A 21,567-nucleotide genomic window follows, 5' to 3' on the forward strand; every position below is an offset into this window, starting at 1 on the left:
TATCATAATTTTGGTGTTGAGAACAAATAAACCAACTGAAAAAACACGCCCCCTTATTCCACTTATTTTGTGTTATTCCACAAAACACATTTATTGACGTTTCTGATCAAATGTCTGACCGAACTTTTCCAAATTTTACAAAGGCTGTAACATTCTCTTTAATTATGCAATTATTCAGTCGATCAACTAACCAATGCGCATTATTATTATTATTATTATTATTATTATGATGATCAATAATAGTAGTAGTAGTAGTCTAGTAGTAGGCTACTAATAGGCCCAGCAGTAATAGCAATGGGTTAATTACTTTGTTATTATTGGATTAAATCGCTGAATACTTGAAAATGTGACGCAATTTGTGGTGACTAATTTATTTTTGTTAAGTTCAATTTTACATTTTGTAGGTGCTGTCACGAATGGGGATTGAATTGAAGGCGAATTTGCATCCACCGGTAGAGGGCGATCAAAATCCAGTTGATCAGCGCTCTGGACCCACTACACATATCCCACTCTACCCCTCCCCTCTCCTCCCGCCCCCAGAGAGAAGGAGGTGTCGGGGATCTCTAACAAACCCACATTCAAAATGGGTTTATGGATTACATCACAGCCTGTGTGGATAAATCGGACGAGCCAGGTGCTTTTCAGTTTGGCGTCCAGCAAAAGAAAAAGAGAAAACATGCTGGTTCTCAGAGCTCAGGACTTAAATTTGAGAAGTGAAGATCGGAAGCTGTTAACACACGTGAGAGTACATGAGAGAGGCAGGGTCTGTGTTGGCTTTTGATGCTGTCACAAACTTCGTTTCGGTCAGAAAAAGTTTTCTTTTTGTGCAGGTTTTTCACATTTTCCAGAAAATAAAAAGGGACCAGTAGGACACGCCTGTCATGGACTCTGCTGTCATACGACAAAAATCGCTTCTTGAACTTCTCCACTTCACTTTCCTCTGTTAGAGTGGTTCGTTGCGATGGTGTGAGTACCGACGTGAACTTAGCCTATATGAACATTCAGAAGAGTTCGATTGGAGATTGGAGCCCGTGAGCGTGTTCTACGGAGAAGCACCACAACTGATTTCGTTCTTCCTCGATACTCTACGCACGAGTAACTGGATGCTTGTTGCAGGCTTGTGAGGAATATATATATACTTTAATTACAATACCGCCCTGCATCAAAGAGATGGATCAATCACAATTGTGTGTCGCTATTTACGTGTTGGTTTTATCCCTTGGTCTTAGGATAGAAGAAGGGATGTGCCAACATTACTACCTCCTCCGTCCCATTCCCAGTGACAGTTTACCTATTGTGGAACTTAAGGAAGACCCCGATCCTGCCTTTGACCCTAAGGAAAGGGATCTTAACGAAACAGAATTGCGAAGTATACTCGGCAGCAAGTTCGATTCTCATTTTATGTCTATAATATCTCCAGAGGACAAATATGCCGGGAGCGATGACCTGGGTGATTGGGACCTCCCACAGAAGCCTACAGGGGCAATGCCCAGAGAAATAAAATCAATGGAATTTGACATACAGCATGGGAAGAAGCACAAACCGAGTAAAAAACTCAAAAGAAGGCTCCAACTGTGGCTGTGGTCCTATGCGTTTTGCCCAGTTGTTTATGCATGGAACGACCTCGGGAACAGATTTTGGCCACGCTATGTGAAAATGGGAAGCTGCTACAATAAAAGGTCTTGTTCTGTTCCAGAAGGGATGGTTTGCAAACCTGCCAAATCGGCCCATTTTACGATCCTGAGATGGAGGTGCCTGCAGCGAAAAGGAGGGCTGAAATGCGCTTGGATACAAGTTCAATACCCCATTATATCAGAATGCAAATGTTCTTGCCCGAACTGAAATGAACTTTTTATAAATATAAATCATAGCTACATGGTTATTTTTATATGCACTGCCGAGTGTAGGAATGTATATTTTATGTATATGTGGTGCCATTTAATTATAAACTTGTAAAAAGGTCAGTATTATGCATAACCAGCGTCTACTGTATTTGTTGAACATATCTTGGATGTAATGTATCTTTATATTTATATTGAAGAGCACTTCGCATTGCGAAGGATTGAATAGGCTACACGTTTATTGAAGGACTTTAAAGCAATTTTCCATTCTTCGGAAAATTTGTTTTGTTTTTATTTTTATTGTTTGTTTTTTGTTTGTTTGTTGTTGTTTTTTTGGACCTCAGACGGCAATAATTAGATTACAGTGTAATTCTGCAGCGGTAAAAGCTGTAAATATAGCGCCAGATTTGGACTATTAATCTTGTAAATTAAGAGTAACTGCTATTTATTCTTTATACTCTTGTAGCAGAACGCCTTTAAAAAAATAAAACCACTAAAACCACACAGCAGAGTTGGTGTCCCTTCATACATGAAATGTTTGTCTCCCCTGCATAAAGTGCTTTGTTGGATGGACCTGGGAGTATTTCGTGTCTTTGTACCCGTCGGTTCTTTTTAAAAGCAAGACACGTGTCTTTCACACCTGCCATTGAGGACAGTCATTTATGAAACTTGACCCTCTGCACTGCTCCTCAAGACTTCTTAACGCAACCACCTTACAGCAGTTAATTCACTTATCCCTGCTAAGGACTATTTTGATTTAAGAAACTCTGCTATATCCTATTTCCTACAACTGACGAGTCTTTCGTAGCCTGGGTCGGTTCAAAGCGCGTAGGCTATTACTGCTAGCCAGAGTTTGCACGATTTCCACAGGCGCTATTCACCTGTGTATGTGTTGAAAAACGAAATGTCAGAATATTACCAAAGCACCCTGGACGTTTTGCGCTATACTACCTATAAAGTCTCGTAATGAACGAACCGAGCGAGTATTTAATATTTAATTGTACTTTCAAGCAAATAAGCAACTAAGCTTCGATATAATTTGGCAAAGGTAAGGAAATACCTTTTCAATGCATTTATCGTGTGAGAAGTTAAAAATGCAACTTGCACGTAGGCCTATGTTACTACACTTAACCAGTTTTATACAAGTTAATAGTCAACTAACAAAATTCCTTTGTGACCATAAGATTTTTTATTTTATTTTTATTTCTTTTCTTTCTTTCTTTCTTAGAAAATCAACGACTTATGTTCACTAATCCAAGTTGAGTTGTGCATTTTCCTTGGAGAAAAGCTGCATACCCATAGATCGTCTGAAAGGTATTTTCGAAAGGATTAAAAGTTAAGGACCTTCATTTTCAGATTCTTTCATTTAATCTGTGTGGCGCCATAAATGCATACAGGATGAATGATCTCTTATAAAAAATATTCTTATGTCTACAAGCAAAGAAAACAAACTTCTCTCGTCTCTCCAAGAAAGATAATATTAGGGTTGTGTTTATTAATTACTGAACTGTTTTTGTATGTTTTGACAAGTCCATAAATAACCAGCACTATTGAGACTATTAGTTAAACGTGTTCAGAATGCAAGTAGGCCTTCTGAAAACTCTGCCCCTTCATGATGTTTTCCAGTGCTTTAATCCGTTGACAGGCTCCCCACTATGCTGTTTTGTCTTTCGCAACATGCTACTTAGATGTGTTTAATACAAAGAATACCCCAGTTATTATTAGCTTTACTCCAGAATACTCACCAGATTCCTAAAATATCAACATGCTTTACCAAAGACTACGAGGTGGTTCTGTAACAATCCCACATAGGCTGATTTTTCACAAGTGGGTGTCTGATCCTATCAAGGTAGTCTTAAAATGATTGCCCCCATCATTGATGAGCGAACATTAGCCCAAGACTCCATGCTGTTCTGACAGGACATGCAGCTGAGAATGGTGATAAGGTCACCAGGTCCAATATCACTTGCAATAGCTGTTGTACCCTTCTTATAAACTTCTATTAATCATCCAGTTTAGTGTGACAAAGCAGATTTGAGAGACTTTTTTCAATCTAACATTCAGTTTAATTAAAAATATATATATTTGGAGGTGTTCTATGTCTTTCCTGAAAAAGTGAATGTCTTTGTAAACCAGTCAGGTTTTGAAAGCCACGTGTGATGTTTGTGCTGCTAAGAACATGAGCTTGATTGCAAGGCAAAGCCCGGTAGAGTTGCAAGGCGTAGCTGAATAGGCCTAATGTGATTATCCGTCCGCTGTTACCCCATGTAAAAAAAGTCATTGTGTTTGTAATGACCCTCTGGATGTTCGGGGGTGCAGAGTGTGGGGCCCTGTGACTGCCCCTCCAATGGAAGTCCAATTACCTCCACAGCAGCGCCTGAGGAACGGTGGCTGGGCTGCCGCCTGCCACGCTGTTTTTCTTTGGGTCAGGTTTCTGTAAACTAATAGGCAGAAGGGCTGTAATTCAAACGCGTACTCCGGTCTCAAATATAAATCTGTTTTATGATTGCCTCTCATGCTGCACAAACACATAACTGCGCTCACACGTAAATTAATTAAACGCCGGATCTGCTTCGTATTTCTATAATCGATTCAATCTGCCATCTAGCTCAGTTCAAGACATCTCTTGGTATTAAAGAATGCCGTAGAGAACTGGTGCATTGTAATCTTGTTAGAGCACTTGTTGGAGTTTTTATTTTATTTTATTTTAAAAAAACTGTTTATTCCGGTCCCTTTCACCAGAGTTAACACTGAGTTAACATTCTTTGTTATTTCAGTAAGCCTCCCTGGACTGTCTCCTGAATCCTAGAGCAGACAACACCATGTCTTCAGACACGGTGAGGGTCCTAGCATGTATGTTAATTCTGCTTTCTGAACAATCTTACTACAGTACCGACAATCTCTGAAATTCAGATTTATATAGTTCAGCACACTGCGCTTTTTGTTTTTTTGAAGCTGTAAGAAAAAAAAATCAATGTGTGCAATATGTTTGTTTCAATTGTTAGTTTTTTTTGTATTTTATTATTTTCCATTTTTACGGAAACACAAAGTTATGTGGAAATACTGTATTACATATGACCCCCCCCCCCCCCCATGCACCACCACTATTCTACTTTTATTCCCTCTGATATTGGAATAGAAAACTTGAAATGAAAATGGTATTTGGGGAATTTTACCTCATACATACATTATCTTGTATTAAGGTTACAGTATGCAAAGAAACTGGCTCTTTAAAGGGCATTTTCTGACATTATTATGGGCTATATTTTGAGTTTAGCACTTTAGCACTGGTGTCTTATGATTTACTAACTAAATTCTATCTTTCCTTTTTAAATGTCATTCAAATGTCATAAATGCTATTTTGATAGATTATTGGAATGCTACAGGTTGTTACGAACTGGCAGGGCCTACCGACTAACCACAAAGCACTGAGTTAATTTAAATAGTGCATAAAATACAATACACAATCAATTTTGTGAGTTCCAGATTACATTTTTAACATGACTGGATACATTTGATATTTGTTCAAAATATCAAACTTTTGTGCATATAACTGGTAGATTAAATTCACGCCTGAGTTAACTGTGTAAGCTTTGCATTTATTTACCATTTAGCTATGAAGTGTCTGGTGCCTGTTCACTGCAGCAGTGAACTTTCTGATACAGGTCCTTTCTGCAGGAATGCCCTTTATCTTAACTAGCGGTTTTGGTTCATTTGTTCACATTGCCTAGTGGAATGGCTCGTGAACACTTGCAAGAAATCTTCTGTCTCCATTTTAGGTAGGCTTCTGTCTATCTATGTAGATTCAGCAGAACATAGTGTATTCATGTGAGGGTGTAATAAAATAAAAATTTCTAAAACAAATATTCACGCAACCATAAATAGCCACAGGGGGGAGTTCCAGGTTCACATTTTCCAGAATTCCAAAAAATCCCACCTTAATGATGATTTTGTCTTAACAAGGTTACAATTAAATCACTTGACTCTTGTTAGACTGCTTGAGTTCAGTTGTCAGTTTGTCAACATAATTATCACACAAGCTAGGCAAATCAAGAAAAAAATATTATTATGGAAATAGTGATCATCTTCATGTGCTTAAGATCGATCGGTTGGTATGTACATTTTAATTTTCAATTCACACTGAAAAGACTAGTTTAGATGTGTTTGGCATAGTGTGTGTGTGCGAGCACGCGTGCATGTGTGCATGTGTGTTCGTGCGTGTGTTCACGTGTGTGTACATTTGCATGATTGCATGTGTAAATGGACATATGTCTACTATAGATGTGTGTGTGTGTGTGTGTGTGTGTGTGTGTGTTTATTTTGTGTATTGCTAACAACCTTGGGGAGAAATACAATCCTTTTAGAGGAGCAAGCTGAATAAAACCTCAAGGGGAACCAGACCTCTCAAGAGATGCCCGTCTCTGTTAGGCTGCTTGATGATGCAGTATCGGTCTGTTGGCCTGGGGCTTTTGCTGATATTTTGCCCATTCAAATTTTTATATAAAATGTGAGATGAATAATCAAGATAAACTTAATTCTCTGAGGCCACTATGCAGTGAACCCTAAATGCAATTCAATCTGACATTGTTTTAGTTTAATTCATACAGACCACACAAGTAGGTCAGCACAAATAAAAATACAATTTGGGACCACAAATAAAATTTGAGACTATAGGGACCTGCTAATTATAGATGTACTTTCTCAAACCCTGCTGTTGACAACTAACTTGAAGGCTCCATATATGCAAAGATAAAATGCATTATTAAAATGTAGATTTGACAAGGTATTTCACATTTTTTTCACACTTTTACAAGCATACATTAACAAGTGTAACACAACAGGTGTAACAAAAATATCATTAAGAGAACTTACCATTTAATCATCAATCATTGTTTTGACTGGAGGTATCCTTAAGGGTCGTCTACATCAAGATCTAGTCTTATGTTGTTGGGACCTGGCAACATAACAGAAGTAGTGCAAAGTGAACAGGAGATGACAAAACCCATCTTGCCAATGTTTTACATGAGAGATGTGTGTGAATAAAATGCTAAGGTGTATGTATATTGGTGGGGGTACTACATGTCCCAAGATTCAGGTTGATGCAAAATACATAACCGCTTTGAAGTGAAGAATTTCAGTCATCTTTGATTTAACATAAAGACTATGATTTGGAACATTGGGTGATTAGGAACATGAGTTGGTCTGATTGAAGCCATCCTGTGAAATCGTGAGTTTTATAACAAAACGTTTATCAGCTATGAAAACAGAACAGCAAATTCCCATTGACACAATTCAGGAACGTCTGAATTAATTAGTGGTAGTTAAATTTTGCTCTGTCAACTATTACAAAGTGGTAGAGGAAATATGCCTGATATAAATGTTGTCCTTAAACTGGGTGTAGTTGCATTGCCAATTGATGCACTGAAAGCTGTAATGTTCTTAGTTTGTAATGCATACCAGCTAACCAGCCATTATTGCTGAGCAGTATTGCTCAAACCTGTTCTTTCGGAATACTGTGATTGCTGGTTTTAATTCCCATCTGAGCACATAGTTAAGTTTGACTGAGATGTTAACTGAATGCAAATATGGGTTCCACATCAATTGATAGTCTTCTGCTGTTAGTCCTTCGTGAAAGTAAGATTTTGTTGCAGGGTCATTTGTGTGAGTGTGAAGGTGTAAATTGAGCTATTCAAATTCATTTGTATGTGCCCCAAAATAAATGAGTTGTTTCTTTAGGATCTACCAACTAATTAAATGCTTCTTTGGGCTTACTTCAAACTACTGTCCCAAATCTAAAACAACCTCTCTTTTCTATATTGCAATCAGAAACAACATTTTCAAGATATCTGGCTGTTTGTGATGATAATCATTTGTGTCAATATAGACAACCCTGTCATTTGATTTATAGTGAATAAGAATTCAAATCTAAATGCGCAGGTAGGACAGTTAAAATGTTTATCTTTGTAATGGAAGGTCTTGTGTTAAATCTTATAGACCAACTTGCATATCAGTATGTACAATGAATACCATAAAGGGTCGACGTAGCTCAGGAGGTAAGACCGATTGTCTGGCAGTCGGAGGGTTGCCGGTTCAAACCCCGCCCTGGGCATGTTGAACTGTCCTTGAGCAAGACACCTAACCCCTAACTGCTCTGGCGAATGAGAGGCATCAATTGTAAAGTGCTTTGGATAAAAGCGCTATATAAATGTGTTAGCCATACAATTCTATTAGTTTCTTCTTATGTGGACAAAGAAATAGCAGCTTGATGTTATGGAGATGTTATTTACTATGTCACAATATCTAAAAGATGACATAATAATAAATAATAATAAATTTATTTTATATAGCGCTTTTCATGAACTCAAAGACGCTTACATTACTTGAGTTAGCTAAGGTGCATTAGAATTTCAGTTCCTGCGTAATATTGGCTGCTTATTTATATCATTGTGTGGCACAATGTTGAAATATTTCTCATTTCTTTGATGCCACTTTTTTTTTTTACGCCCTGGTCAGTTTGCGACTCCCACACAACATTTAATTGGAAGCCTTTGAAAGCTCCCTTTTTTAATGGTTCATAATGTTCTGGTCTTGGCTTCCAAGTGAGGTTTTAGTATGTTGTCTTTCAGATGTGATGCTGTCAGGAGGTGTATGGCTGGTTCTTCCTTTCCAAAAGGCTGATAACAAGGCCTACAGTAGCTGATATACAAGGTCAGACTGGCTTTGATGTGTCTGATGTTGAGGGCGCACTGTCTTTATGATTGAAAAGATGTCTCTACTGTTTGGTCCAATCTCCTACCTTCAGTCAACTGCTGTGCAAGTGTATGTATTCTGTTCTGTTTAAAGGAGCCATTTGGAATGAAGTTGTGCGGTCTGTTTGGTGACCACTTTCAGCACTGTATGGTTTATATAACAGTGAGTGGTAGAACTTCAGATTTCTAAAGATGTGGCTAGTGCTTGTTTAAACACTAATAATTGAAACTGTTTCTGAGTGCTGGTGCTGACTGGAATGAGTTTATCTTGATTTCTGTGGTGTGCAACTGTTGGTTCACAAACACATGGCAGGACTCTACACTGTCCCTAGACAATATACTGGTCCAAAGCGCAGAGGGTTTGGGTGTGAAGTTGTCTGGCATGGCTCAGGAAAAAACTGAAGCCAAAGTCTCTAGGTGTCAGTGAGATACTGAACTAGTCTGTATCTCACTGAACCCAAAGCCTCTGGGTGGTGGTGAGATATTGAACTAAAATGATTGCATGGAGAGATGTGATAATATACAACACAGGTTTCGCTTTACAGTTGTTCTTTGGTATGAAATTTGTGTAAAATAACCTGTAAACATTTTTTCTACGCATTCTCATTTTGTTTCTGAATTATTCTGCTTGTATTTCTTGGGGACTGTTTTTGCTGTAGTGGTGACTGCAAGCTGTGCAGGAATATTGCTGAGTGAAAAACACAAACAAATCATAAACAATTTCCTTGTAAATTCAGAAATGAGCTGATTGCCTGCCTTGATGAGGACACAGACTCTTTAATACTAACCGCAGGGGTAGGAAAATCTATTGCAGAGCTACAGGCTGCTTTCCAGAAGCATATGTATAGTAAATAATGTCAGAATGCACATACTAGCAGGTCCTTTACCTAGTCCTGGCAGCACTGCCTCTGAATGTTCCAGTCCCTATCAGATCTGGCCGTGAAACATTGTGTTTGTTAGTTCAGCATAGCTTTCATACAAGGTAAACTGCAGTTTATGCCTCATGCTAGTTTCAGACAGCTTTCTGACTACATAGTTCACATTTTCTGTTTGAATATCATTGGTTTTTTTCTTTTAAAGTGTTTCTAACTAGTAGCTGCGTACCATATTTTAAAAAAGTTTTCCATTTTCATTGAAGTATCAAGTACCAGCAGAAGGCAACAGACAGGATGTTGACCCTGTTTTGTGAAAGCATGCATCTGAACTCTGTATAGATACACACAAAGGCAAAAATGGGTATAATATTTTTAGAGGGAAAAAGAGGGACAGCAGACCGATGAACTAAGAATTGTGAGCACAAACAAGTAAAATTTAACATTGGCCATAGCATGGCCAGTCTTTATACCTTTCTCTCTCTCTCTCTCTCTCTCTCTCTCTCTCTCTCACCCACGCATACACACACACTCGCGCACACACTCGCACACACACACACACCAAATTCCATGTGTACCCAGTCACATTATCCTACATTTTTTTCTTTTGAGTCAAAAAAAAATCATCATTCAAATTTTTTGGCTTGAGTACAGAATACAATCATGGTGGTCTCTTCCATTTTCTAAGGGCCGCAAATTCATATTCTTTTCATCTTAAAATACTTTGGAAAACACAGACACTTACGCTAGAAACATTGTGTTTGCTACACAATTTTAAATATCATACGCATCATGGCGTCAGCATTATATTCAAAGAGAAGACGGCCGTTCTCATGAATTCTCATCAATTATCTTTTCAGACTCACAGGCAGATATGAAAGGGGGAGCCTCTGTGGGCAGTCTGCCACTCAATCAAACCGAGAGCCCCGGCTCTTTGTTCTTCCCTGCTTGGCAGGCTGTCACGCTGCTTCAGTTGGCGGCACCTCGCTGTAATTTTCTCACAATGGCTGGCGTGTGAGCGCTCCATCATCTCTGACGAATGTCTCTCTGCTCTCGTCCCCTCTCCGGTGATCCCGCAGCATTGGATTTACCTGCAGTGTCTCTGGCCTTGCGTTCCCAACAAGCACGCACCCCTCTTTTCGCGCGGTAAATATCGTCTCATGCATCCAGCCATCGATTTATCTGTTTTCATCTTTTGTTTTGTTCTTCCTGCGGGTGCACGTCTGTTTGTACGAAGGATCTGCCGAGACTGAACAAAACAGGCTTGGCTTTGGGGATGCGAGAGCATGTTATTTCGTCTGAGACGGCCTTAACTGGAGGAGCCTCCTGGGGCAAATTGGAGTCTGATCTCACCAAAATTTAGCTCTCCATTTTCACCAACCAGTTTAATTAGGACTATAGGAGAAAATTAATATTTGATGTTTTTGGATTGTAGGACTTTGGCAGACCCACTGTGAGAACAATTGGAGGCTGGGATTGGGAAATTTGTGACATGGGATCTGGATCTGTTGGGCACGCTGAAATTGAGCTATGAAGTGTTGGATGAGCTAATGCATAACAAAAGATGCCCAGGATACCAGACACCTATTACAGACAGTCATTCCATGGGCCGTGGGCTAAAATACCTGCAAATACAGCAGCAGACAGCACTGTGTGCTCTCCTGTTTGCTGTGCCCCCTCCTGAGCTGTGGGGTTGGGGAAAGGCAGGGAGGGGGAGGTTCTCCTCACAGTGGGGGGGGCGAGGCTGAGGCTGGGGCTGGGGGGTTCGTGCTCAGCCAGAGGGCAGCTGACAAGCTCTTCTGTCTGGGCCAGAGCCAGGTCCAGAGCAGCAGCAGCATCGTTAAAGGCTGTTTACAATCTACATCCAATTTGTAACTCATTGTCCCATGCTGTACTCCACAGGAGTCCTCTACTCGTTTTCTCCTCTCTATCAGCCTGTCTCTCCAGAAGGGGGTAAACAGACAAACACACACTGCCTCATGGGTGCCATGGAGCTTGGAGACCAGGTCTAATTGAGCAGGATGAAAAGCTCATTGTGTATTAGTTAGGTGGCTTAATGTGAATTCACATTACACAGGCTTGAAAATACTCATTGGAGCTATCTGAACCAACCCTACATGTCCAGGTTAGCTCTCAAAATGTGCAGTTATTGATGTCAGAAATTTACAGACAAAATTTCAGTCTTGTTTTCCAACAGGTTGCATTTTTTCCAAATAAGAAAATACTTTATTGGCTCTAGCCAGGGGGGAGGGGATTCTGTTTATTTTGCCCGTTTGGAATCTCAGTCTTTTTCTTTTACTATAACTGCTGCAGTCATGTATTGCTAATGGTTAGGAATGGCTTTAATTGCATACAATGTTTCTCACAGTTCAGAGCCTTCATTGAAAAGGAGATAAGAGAGATAACAATGAATGAAGACCAATGGATGATTATGGCTTTCTTTCATGTTACACTTCAAAATCAGGAGGTGTCAATAGTCATTCAGGCCAAACACACAGCTATTCAAAGCAGATAATAAGGCACCTAAAAGATGATCCCAGTTTTAATAAAGCAAATGTTTTCTTCAGAATCCTTGAATTAAATTGGTGTAAGTGAAAGCAGTTTTACTCTGCTCACTATTGAATATCTTTCAAGCAAGTAAAATCTGATGAATCTTTAAAGGGGTACTGCACCCCATAAATGAGCGGTATTCATTCATTTCCGTGCTCCGCAAAGCATATTTTACTATGCACACTAATTTGTTAGCAGTGAACCTATGGAAAATGTTGCATGTAGTTGAATATTGTAGCAATGTGTTTGGAAAGAAAAAGAAAAGCAAAGTGGAAGAATGTGACAGCATTGCTTCAGACCTGCCATGACAATGGCATGTGAGACACAGCTATAGTACCCTTGAGAAAATACTTGGCCTTATTTGCTTCAATAAAGCATTCAGTTGTATAAACGGATTGTATGTAAAGAATGTAAGCTGCTCTGGAAACAGGTGTCTGCTGAGTGGCTAAAATGTGAAAAATGAAGAACATGAGCTGACTCGTCAATATACTTCCATTGTCTGTGGACCATTCCTTCAGACAGTGATAGCTTCTTGCTCATCAAATTTGTATTTGGAATGTTTCATTGGTCTCGCTGTGAAGTAGACATCCTCCAGTGATACCAACATAACCTGTAGGAAAAGCCATGTTCTGCCTGTCAAGTCAGATATGTTTCTCATGTTTGTGGGCTGCTTATAACATGCCAAATGCAGATATTTTGTTCAGAGAGCAAATATGGGGTTCGCACAGTAGAGGAATCACACAAAAAAATGAGAGTGCTGTTAATGAAATCCAGTTCATTATGCGGCACAGCAAGAGAACAGAAGAGAACATAATGCAATTTTGTTTCCTAGGGCAAACAGTTGATATTAGATGGAGTAAAATATTAATGGAGGTGAACTGCAAAGATCTAATGAGTTAAACATGTAAGGAGAAATTAGAATTCATGAAACGAAGAGAGAACTGTGGGGGGAGAAAAGGTTTTCTGTACTGATTTCCGAAGATGCAAGCGGAAAGGGATTTGATAGCTGAAGGTTTAATAGCTTGCTCAGATAATAGAGCAGTTCAGGCTTTGTTTTATATATTGGTACGAATGGATCATCCCCCAGCTGGCATGTCATGCACTGATTACAAGATAAGAATGCAGAATAGCAATGATATTACTCTAGTGATGTTAGGTATTCACGAATATGTATTCTGGTTACATACTATACATTCACCATACTACACGAACCTGCTTTACTCTGGATACATGCATACATAACACATCACATCATTGTGGCCTGCTTGAATGAACTCCTTTAATTTTGAAGTGTCCAGGTAATCTTTGACCTTTAATTGAAATTGATTGAAGTCCTTTTTTTTCTTATAGCAAAGCTTGGTCTAGAATTACTGAATGAAACATACCTATACATCTTCCTTCAGAAGATCTCTTGGCAACTACCCAAGTCTGAATCACTTTATCTTCTAGGAAATATGTGCCACCTAGTGGTTTCAATTTTAGCAGTTTCTCACAGGTCAGTGTCCTTCAGTCTTCATTTTTGCATGTCTGTGTGTGTGTGTATATATATATGTATACACACACACACACACACACACACACACACATACACATTTCAGCTTAAATAATACATCTTTTAGAATTCCCCTGCACTGTACCAACTCTACAAATATATGTAATGAAGAATACTCATACTATTTTCAAACAGTATATTTACAGGAGTGGCAGAAGAGCTAAGCTGCCAATTGCTGTATTTTAGGTTGAAACGGTGTTATCTGAAGAGTAAGCTGAAGTCAGAGAAAAGGACATAGGCCTTAAGGACTGGCAGATCTGCTGGTGGTGAATAAAGCAGAGCTATGGAGCAGGAGAAGATTACGGTTTCCTCTGCCAGCTGCTTGGCGGGAGATAGAGCGGCGTGCGTGTGTTTACCCTCAGCAGCTTAATGACACACCTCACCGTCCAATAAAAAGGAGCTCTGGCTCGGCGCTCTGGACGGAGCGCCAAAGTAGAAATGACAGCCGCAGGCGATGCGATCCTTACAGAACGCCCAGAACCTTCCGTCCACCTGTTTCATCACTCCGCTAGACCTGCCCGGAGACCCTTCAGCACGCCTTCCGCATGGAAATTTCAGCATTTCACCATCCCCTCCCTGGGCTCTGGGCTGAAAAGGTCTGATCGGCCGCAGGCTCCATCGCGAGCGGTGATGAGCGGGCTGGGCAGTCTGGATACCGCTGGCGATAAGGCAGCGTGATGGGGCCGGGGTCTTTTGAAAAGCTTGTTCAGAACAGAACAGATGGCGCGCCGAGGGAGGGGGGTGTGATCAAATGAAACAGTCATGCGTGAGAAAAAGACCAGTCCTTCATGAATAATACCACATCGCTCCTTCACACTGAAGAGGCTCTGCCTCTCATCAAACGGCATCCTCCACATCCACAACCAACGGGTGGGACCAAAGTGGAGGGCTGCAGACGGTCCAGATAATGCCATAACATTGTCCTTCACTCTTTCATTCTTTTCCCCTGCACAGAGTTGCTTTTGTTTTCTAGCCATGCTTTTTGCACATACCGTTTGAGTTTTCCAAATAGCATGACCAGAGTTGTGGCTCCGTCAGTCGCAAAGTTTGATCGCTTGCTCCTCACACTAAGTAAGACAGCTTTTCATCGGGCTCTGGTTGATTTACTAGCATTTTCCGGGACGTTTATTTACCCTGTAAGCCTTGCGTTTACTCTTGGATTTCGTCTCACAGATGGAATTGATCCTTTGAATGGTGATGAATAAGGATGAACTCGCACCCACATGTTGGCATGCGGAGCGTAATTACGGATTAGGAGTGTTTCATTACTGTGGAATGCCGCCCTGGCTGCAGACGGGTCAGCAGAGCTGGGTAGAAAATGAGGAACTGCATAAATATGGATGTATTAAGTCCGTGTTTCCATGGAGTCACATGAGAAGAAATGCCATTGCTCCCATTATAACGCTCTTCTGACAAGTGTGGCACAATGGTATCTGAGGCTAAATGGGTGAATAAAGAAAGTATCATTGTTTGAATAAAAGTAATTGCTTGCATTTCATCTCAGTCTTGGGTGGCTGTTAGTGCTCATATACATTTTTTTTGTATTTCCACCCACATCAGTATGATGGTTGCTAGATGACACAGATATTCTGCTGACCCTGGATTGGACCAAAGACATCCTGGTATACCACACTGTAATCTTTGTGAAATCCATATTGTCGATAATTATTAAGTGTTTGGAGGGTATTGTATTGGAATAATATTGAAATGACATGTTTCAGAACTAAAAGTTGGTGAAAAAAAACCAATGTAACTGTAGTGGTAATACATACCAATTTTGAGCCCTTTGGATTGTCAGTCACATATTGATTTCCTCTTTCAAATGACTTGACTTGAGCTAAGGTGACAGCCTTGAAAATTAGATTCTTTCTCCTTGGGGATTCTGTTAGGCTGATCAGCTCTAAACAAATAAAGACCAAGCACCCCCAACAGTCTGTGAGCATTTCCTCTCCTCACAAATACTGCGACTGAGCGACTTAAGATAATTACCTATTCTCTCCTAGCGGGATTTAGCTGGGATTATATGTGTTATTTCAACCATGATTATTGTGTATATCTGTTCCTCTTTTGGAGTTTTACAAGATGAGCTGAAAATGTTTCAGTTCTGTATAGAATCTCAAGCTCAGACTGTAAATCATAAAATTTATGAAGTGCCTGAAATGTAGCCTTTTCGGTCAGTGTGGATGCATCTCATTGCTTGAGTACAACAGCTTGGCTGTCTCTTTCTACTGATAGACACAGTACTCTAGCCAATATAAAATACATTTTCTCCAACTCATGTAGGAAATACGACCTGGTTTTGGAGTTTGCTCATTTTCAAATTGCTTCCTAAGAATTATTTCTACAAGAGTTCTGAGAAAAGCATCTCTATCTGAAAATTTACGCACCCGTCAATCACAAACAGTTATTTAGCTAACACAAAGCCTGGTAAGCTATTGTCTCCAAGTATAGCCTGCTGTCTGTTAAGCTGGTGGATCTTACGATAGCCGGAGCCACAGTAATGACCTATGAAACCCACTAGAAGCACTGTTCCATGGCACACAAGGTCTGGTAGCCTGTCAGGTGTAACCGATTTGTCAGAGGAGACGGTTCCCTGCTCCGCAGTTTTCAGTTTCAGAGCTTATGGGCTTGGGAAAGGGATTCATCTCCTCAGAAAGTGGAGAGAAAAACCCTCAGGTAGAGTTGAAAAGTAATATCAGAGAAGCAAGTGGGGGCAGTTTGGAGGATTCAAAGCTACTCAGAATGAAGAAAAGGTGACTCAAAAAAAAAGAGAGACACAGTTCTCAATACACATTTTATACAACCTGGTGGAAACATTGCTGTTCTCACATTATCTTAAGTGCTCAGTCCATGTAATGCATAATTAAACTGTGGAGAAGCGAGACAAGGACAACAACTTGCAGCAGTGAATTTGTCAAACAAGTTGCAAGAGAATTGATTGGCAAAAGGACTGAGAGGGTACCATTTAACAATGCAGTTTACCTATTTGGTTTTACTTGAATTCCCTGATCTCTGTGTACTGTGTACAGTCCTTTTACTTTACAGAGGTGGGAACTACCTTCTCCACAGCATTCAGCTTCTGTTCACCAGTCAACTCAGTAAAGTCTTAAAAAATACACCAGATTACAGGATGAGATCATTTTATAGCAAGTACATACCGCACATTTGACTGTGGATGACAACAGACCCTTGCTTTCAAATGCCTAGCAAAGATAAATACATTTCTAATTCAATACTCTGATATGGTCTACAGTAACTCTAGTACTTCAACTCTCAAGGTTCCAACCCATTTTTCTGATATTTAAAGAGAACTATATATTTCCACTTCATGCTACAACGATGGATCAGCCTCTGTTTGAAAGGCAAATCTGAACCCAGAAGGACTTTGGGACACCAAGACTAGAAATGACCATACATGCTCTGGATATAACTGTGACGAGCTATTTAGAGCATGTGCCTCAATTGCAAGCAATAAAGGGATAGCCGAAGAAGAGGGTTTGCAGAAATAAGCTTTACAAACTGCTGTTCTTTACTGTACCTCCCGACTCTGCTGTTTGTGCAGACACTCTTTACCAGCTAGTGCACTGTCTGTGGCCTGCTTTGCCACAAAGCTCCTCATGAAATATTATTTTCTAGCAGTGTGTCCTTGATACATTCTGTTCAGTCTCACTGCTTTCGCTAGCACTAAATTTGGAGGCTGTTGAGGTTTGACCAGATCGCTTGCGGTGGTAGTGTGTATCTTGCATACCTCATTCACTGTATCACTGCGTTATTCTTTTCTTTGCCAGGGTACATGACACCATTATGATGTCACCCATGTGATTTTGTTATAATGTAATGCATTTAGTAATAGTTATATGCATGCTGCATGTGCCAACCCAGTTTCAAGAGAGAACTCATGAAGCTCGTAATGTTCTATTTTGTTTTTAAAACCAGGGATATCCGCATGGCGAGGCTTCAGCTGGTCAAATTTAAAGAGCCTAGAATAGAGAGACAGATGGAGGGGCCTTGTCAGTTATAAATGTAAGACTGTTAAAAGTAAAAGTGAGACTGTTAGACATGTCGACTCCGGGACAATGATGGATGGACAATGAGGTAAGGCGCATGACATCGTCTGTCTGAAGCTTTGTTGTCATAGTGCAGGACTGCCGCTTGCCTTCACCGTGAATATCAGAGGGCAAACTGAAGTTTGTTTACACTGCTACAGCAGGGTCATTTAGAAACAGACCGTGAAAGATGTACAAAAAAAGAAAAAGTTGTGCATTGCAAAAGGATCAGGTTCCTATTAAGATAGTACCCAATTCATCAACTTCTTTTTGAAATTCTTTGCCTCATAGATGCAAGACCTTCAAATACTGCACACTCCTCTCTTTAGTGGACTTAAAACAAAGAAACCAATAAAAACAAGTTGAGCCTGGAATGCAGCATGTGAATGCATTTATAGTAGAACGTTGAATGCAACTGACCAGGGAGATTGCTCAAGAGGTTCTCTCTGGTACAGCACCCTGGTAGCACTACGAAAAACTCAGAAAGATGACACTGCGTAGTGAAGGCATGGATGCAGCAAAGCTTAGAAGTACCTGGAAAATGGATTCATTTGAGAAGGGTGTTATTGCGATGGAAGATGGATTGGAGTCTGGCTTATTTTGCCAGGGGAGACTCCACATTTCCAGACTGGCCTGCAGTCGGGGGATTACACTGCTCTGCACTGTTCAAACTGTTTATGCATACCAGCCTGCTCTGAGTGCCTCTTTGTCGCGAGCTGTTTACATGAACTTATTTTGGGAAAATTCCACAGGACTGGACAGGATTTCACCATAAATCATTGAATCTGCAGCTTTGTGTAATGATAACTTCTGTCAGTCATTTATTCTTTGGGACAGGGTTCTTAACAGTGCACAAATATGTAAAAAGCAGAGAAGTTTGTGTGTGCATGTGTGTGTGTGTGTGTGTGTGTGTGTGCATGCATGCATGTCTGTTTCTGTGTGTGTGTGTGTGTGTGTGCATGCATGTCTGTTTCTGTGTGTGTGTGTGTGTGTGTGAGAAAGAGAGAGAGAGATTGTGATTGTGTGTGTGTGTGTGTGTGTGCGGGCGCACGCTGGGGAGAGTAGACCCCCACTGGAGTCGCCCTAATGATTAATAATAGGCAGATGGTGCTTAAAGTGCTGATGTAGCTGTCACCCCCATCACAGAATGATGTCCAAACAGAGGCTACTTCAGCCTGAGGTTTCATGGGAATCTGTTGTCATACTTTTGGCAAATTGCCAACAATGCCACACTGATTCTGTCATTCACTGGCTATGAGTTTTATTTTTAAAAATGTGCACATAATAAATCAAATGTTTTTTCAGTAAAAGAAAAAAAAACTTTGGTGTGAAATGTGGGTGCAATGTGAAGTGGTGGTTGTGAAAGAAATCAGGTAAGGAGGACCTCTACCTAACAAATTGTAAATCAGTTCACTTGCTGCATTATGGAATGTTTAAATCCAAAAGAGTTACTGAATTGCAAAATGGGAAAAATGTTAGACCTTATTTATGGCATGAACAGATACCCCGTGCTCCATGGGAATAATACAATACGTAAAGAAACTAATGCAGCCATCATTTCATTAACACGGCATAGTACATATACACGTACAGGCAGCTTAACTCCCATTGTGGCTTTATAGCTTAATCCAAAAGATTTGAAAAGGAAGGAAAAATTACAGGTCCTTATGTACCTCAGGATTAAACAACATTGTAGCTGTCCGAGCTCTGTAATTCTCTGCACCTTTAAAAGTCATGCAAACCATTGTTGTTCTGTTGAGGCAAGCCATCATTGACCCCACAAAGATTTAAACCTCAGTGGTTTCAGTGTCCCACTATGATGGATTTCCCCTGCTTTGCTCCGGTGTCATGCTGAATTTAGTCATGCTGCTTTCAGAGAGCTGTTTTCCAGCTAAGATTACTGTCTGCTGACCTCCTTATCGGCTATCTGGTGCTAGAGGAACAGAGAGCACACCACTTTGCTTATCAGCCATAGTTACGGGTCGAATGTCGGCCGGGTCAAGTGTGAGCTTGTCCACTCAATGTCAGTTGACCTGGGGAGAAAGGAGACTTTGCTGCAGCTTCTCTCTTGAAATCGTAAACCTCCCAAGCCAGGGGCCACGTTTCGTATAACTTTGCCCATTTTTCATCCACTCAAATGATGGCAGACTGGAACATGAATTATGCCATTGGAGTGCAGTGACTAAATCAACCAACAAACTGATGAAATAGCCACAAGGGCTGGCTGCAGTTCTCTCCTGTGGAGAATCCAGTTAGCCTTCTGCAGGAGCTACTTTTTCAAGAATACATGGGCAACAATAAAGATTATACAATGTATTACTACTACAGACAACGGATCATTTTTACATTCCTCTTTTGGCTTTTCTTTCTTTCTACTTCACATTAACAGTTCTTATTCCCTAAGCTTAGAACTTTAGTGTGAGTTTAGTGTGAGTGTGTATATATATATATATATATATAATGCCTGATTTATAAAGATAATTTCTAAACAAGGAGAACTGCACTTCAAGATGAGCAGTGTGCGATAATGTACAGTAGGTGTTCATCAAATGTTCAACAATGCAAAATAATTTTACTATGATCTGCTTCACTGTACATAATATACAATTGGGAATATTTAGTATTCTGGTACTGCTGATTTTGAAAAGGTCAACTGTAATGGGGCCTTAAAGCAAGTGATTCCATACATCCAAACAAGGGATTGAAAAAAGATGAAGGTGTAATTGAGTATTTTTCTTTTTGGAAATGTACCATCTACTGACCAATTTGAAAGTCGTGCAAATCAAGAAAACTATTAGAAGAATAAAAAAAAGAATTGTTTGCTTCTGTTTTCAATTGCAAATTTTACTAAGCCAAATGGTTTTATTCAACAATTTCCATACCTCGAGACATTTTGACCTGTTCTGTTGCATTTTACTGGATTGTCATGAAACAAACTGGTAAGACAGTTATATTTTCTGACAGTCTTATAGTGAATTGGGGAGAGTGGTTTAACCAAAATGTTTCAAAAGACGGTGCTCCAGAATCTTATCTGCAAGGATAAATACGAGTTGAATTTTTCTGACTTCAGAAGCAATAGTGACATCTGCAGGTATATTTGCAAATTGTAATTCTTTTCATCAAGTCCTTAAGATGCACAACTAGATCTGCTAAAGATATATTTTCAGTTTAATAAACATTCTTTCTGCAGGTTGAACATATGTAGCCTATGTACAACCTCAATTGGAACTATTTCCTATGGTGAATTCAAATAGAGAAAGGAAAGCCTCACCGGTATGATATAAAACTGATATTTATGTTTAATATGATAAAATTAATTTATCTGTCCATATGTACACTAAAACCTCTGGAAATACAGATTTGCTATACAAACTGCTTTTCAGAGTTACTTACAACATATTTGCTTGGTTTAGAACACGCACCCTAAAGGGCCCAATACCAGTCCTTGTAAAGCAGGAAGGTTATCAGAAACTCTGGTACATTTCTCAGATATCCTTCATTGCGAAATAAAAAATAAAAAAGAAATCACTGACTGGCGCAAACAATCTACAAAAAAAAAAAAAAAAACTGAAATATGATTTAAAAAAACATTAAGTGAACTATCACTTTAAGCTGTTAGAAAAAAGATCAATGGCTTTGGTAACCAAAGAGTTGCAAATGAGAGCATGTTTACTTGCTTGATTGTCTTGGATACAACTGGACACACTTCTATCACAGGGGAAAGTGTCTAATTTGATTGTCTTGGATACAACTGGGTACATTTCTATCACAGGGGAAAGTGTCTAATTTGACAGAACAGCACAACCGACAACTTTAACTGCAGTATGAGAGCTGCTTTTGATGTGCTAAATAAAATTTGCATTAAATGCAGTATGTGCATAAGAGCACTGATTAATTGGCATGCATTGTTAAAGGTATAATAATGTAAGAAAGCACACTAGAACACCCATCCTTGGC

At 39.8% G+C, this 21,567-nt stretch overlaps 1 protein-coding gene and 1 long non-coding RNA gene across 4 annotated transcripts; both read left to right on the plus strand.

Moving 5' to 3' along the window:
- Window positions 1–535: 535 nt before the first annotated feature.
- Window positions 536–2,345, plus strand: nog3 (noggin 3). Its single transcript, XM_064323086.1, has one exon. It carries the CDS (start codon window positions 1,171–1,173, stop codon window positions 1,840–1,842), a length of 672 nt encoding a protein of 223 aa, XP_064179156.1. The 5' UTR covers window positions 536–1,170; the 3' UTR covers window positions 1,843–2,345.
- A 107-nt stretch (window positions 2,346–2,452) lies between these two features.
- LOC135248440 (uncharacterized) lies at window positions 2,453–18,562 on the plus strand. 3 transcript variants are annotated; one of them, XR_010328429.1, is made up of 4 exons: window positions 2,453–2,889; window positions 3,070–3,176; window positions 15,125–15,499; window positions 17,902–18,562. It is a non-coding gene; the product is annotated as an uncharacterized LOC135248440 (long non-coding RNA). The 3 variants fall into 3 exon arrangements; XR_010328428.1 differs by lacking the exons at window positions 15,125–15,499; window positions 17,902–18,562 and adding exons at window positions 4,619–4,678; window positions 8,468–9,299 and having other exon boundaries at window positions 2,457–2,889; XR_010328427.1 differs by lacking the exons at window positions 15,125–15,499; window positions 17,902–18,562 and adding an exon at window positions 4,619–5,423 and having other exon boundaries at window positions 2,458–2,889.
- The last annotated feature ends 3,005 nt before the right edge of the window (window positions 18,563–21,567 follow it).

The sequence above is a fragment of the Anguilla rostrata genome, chromosome 2, assembly GCF_018555375.3.
Source record: "Anguilla rostrata isolate EN2019 chromosome 2, ASM1855537v3, whole genome shotgun sequence".
Lineage (NCBI taxonomy): Eukaryota > Metazoa > Chordata > Actinopteri > Anguilliformes > Anguillidae > Anguilla > Anguilla rostrata.

What these genes read in the sequence shown, in the direction of transcription:
- nog3 (XM_064323086.1), top strand. Translation starts at nt 1,171, where the DNA reads ATGGATCAATCACAATTGTGTGTCGCTATTTACGTGTTGGTTTTATCC.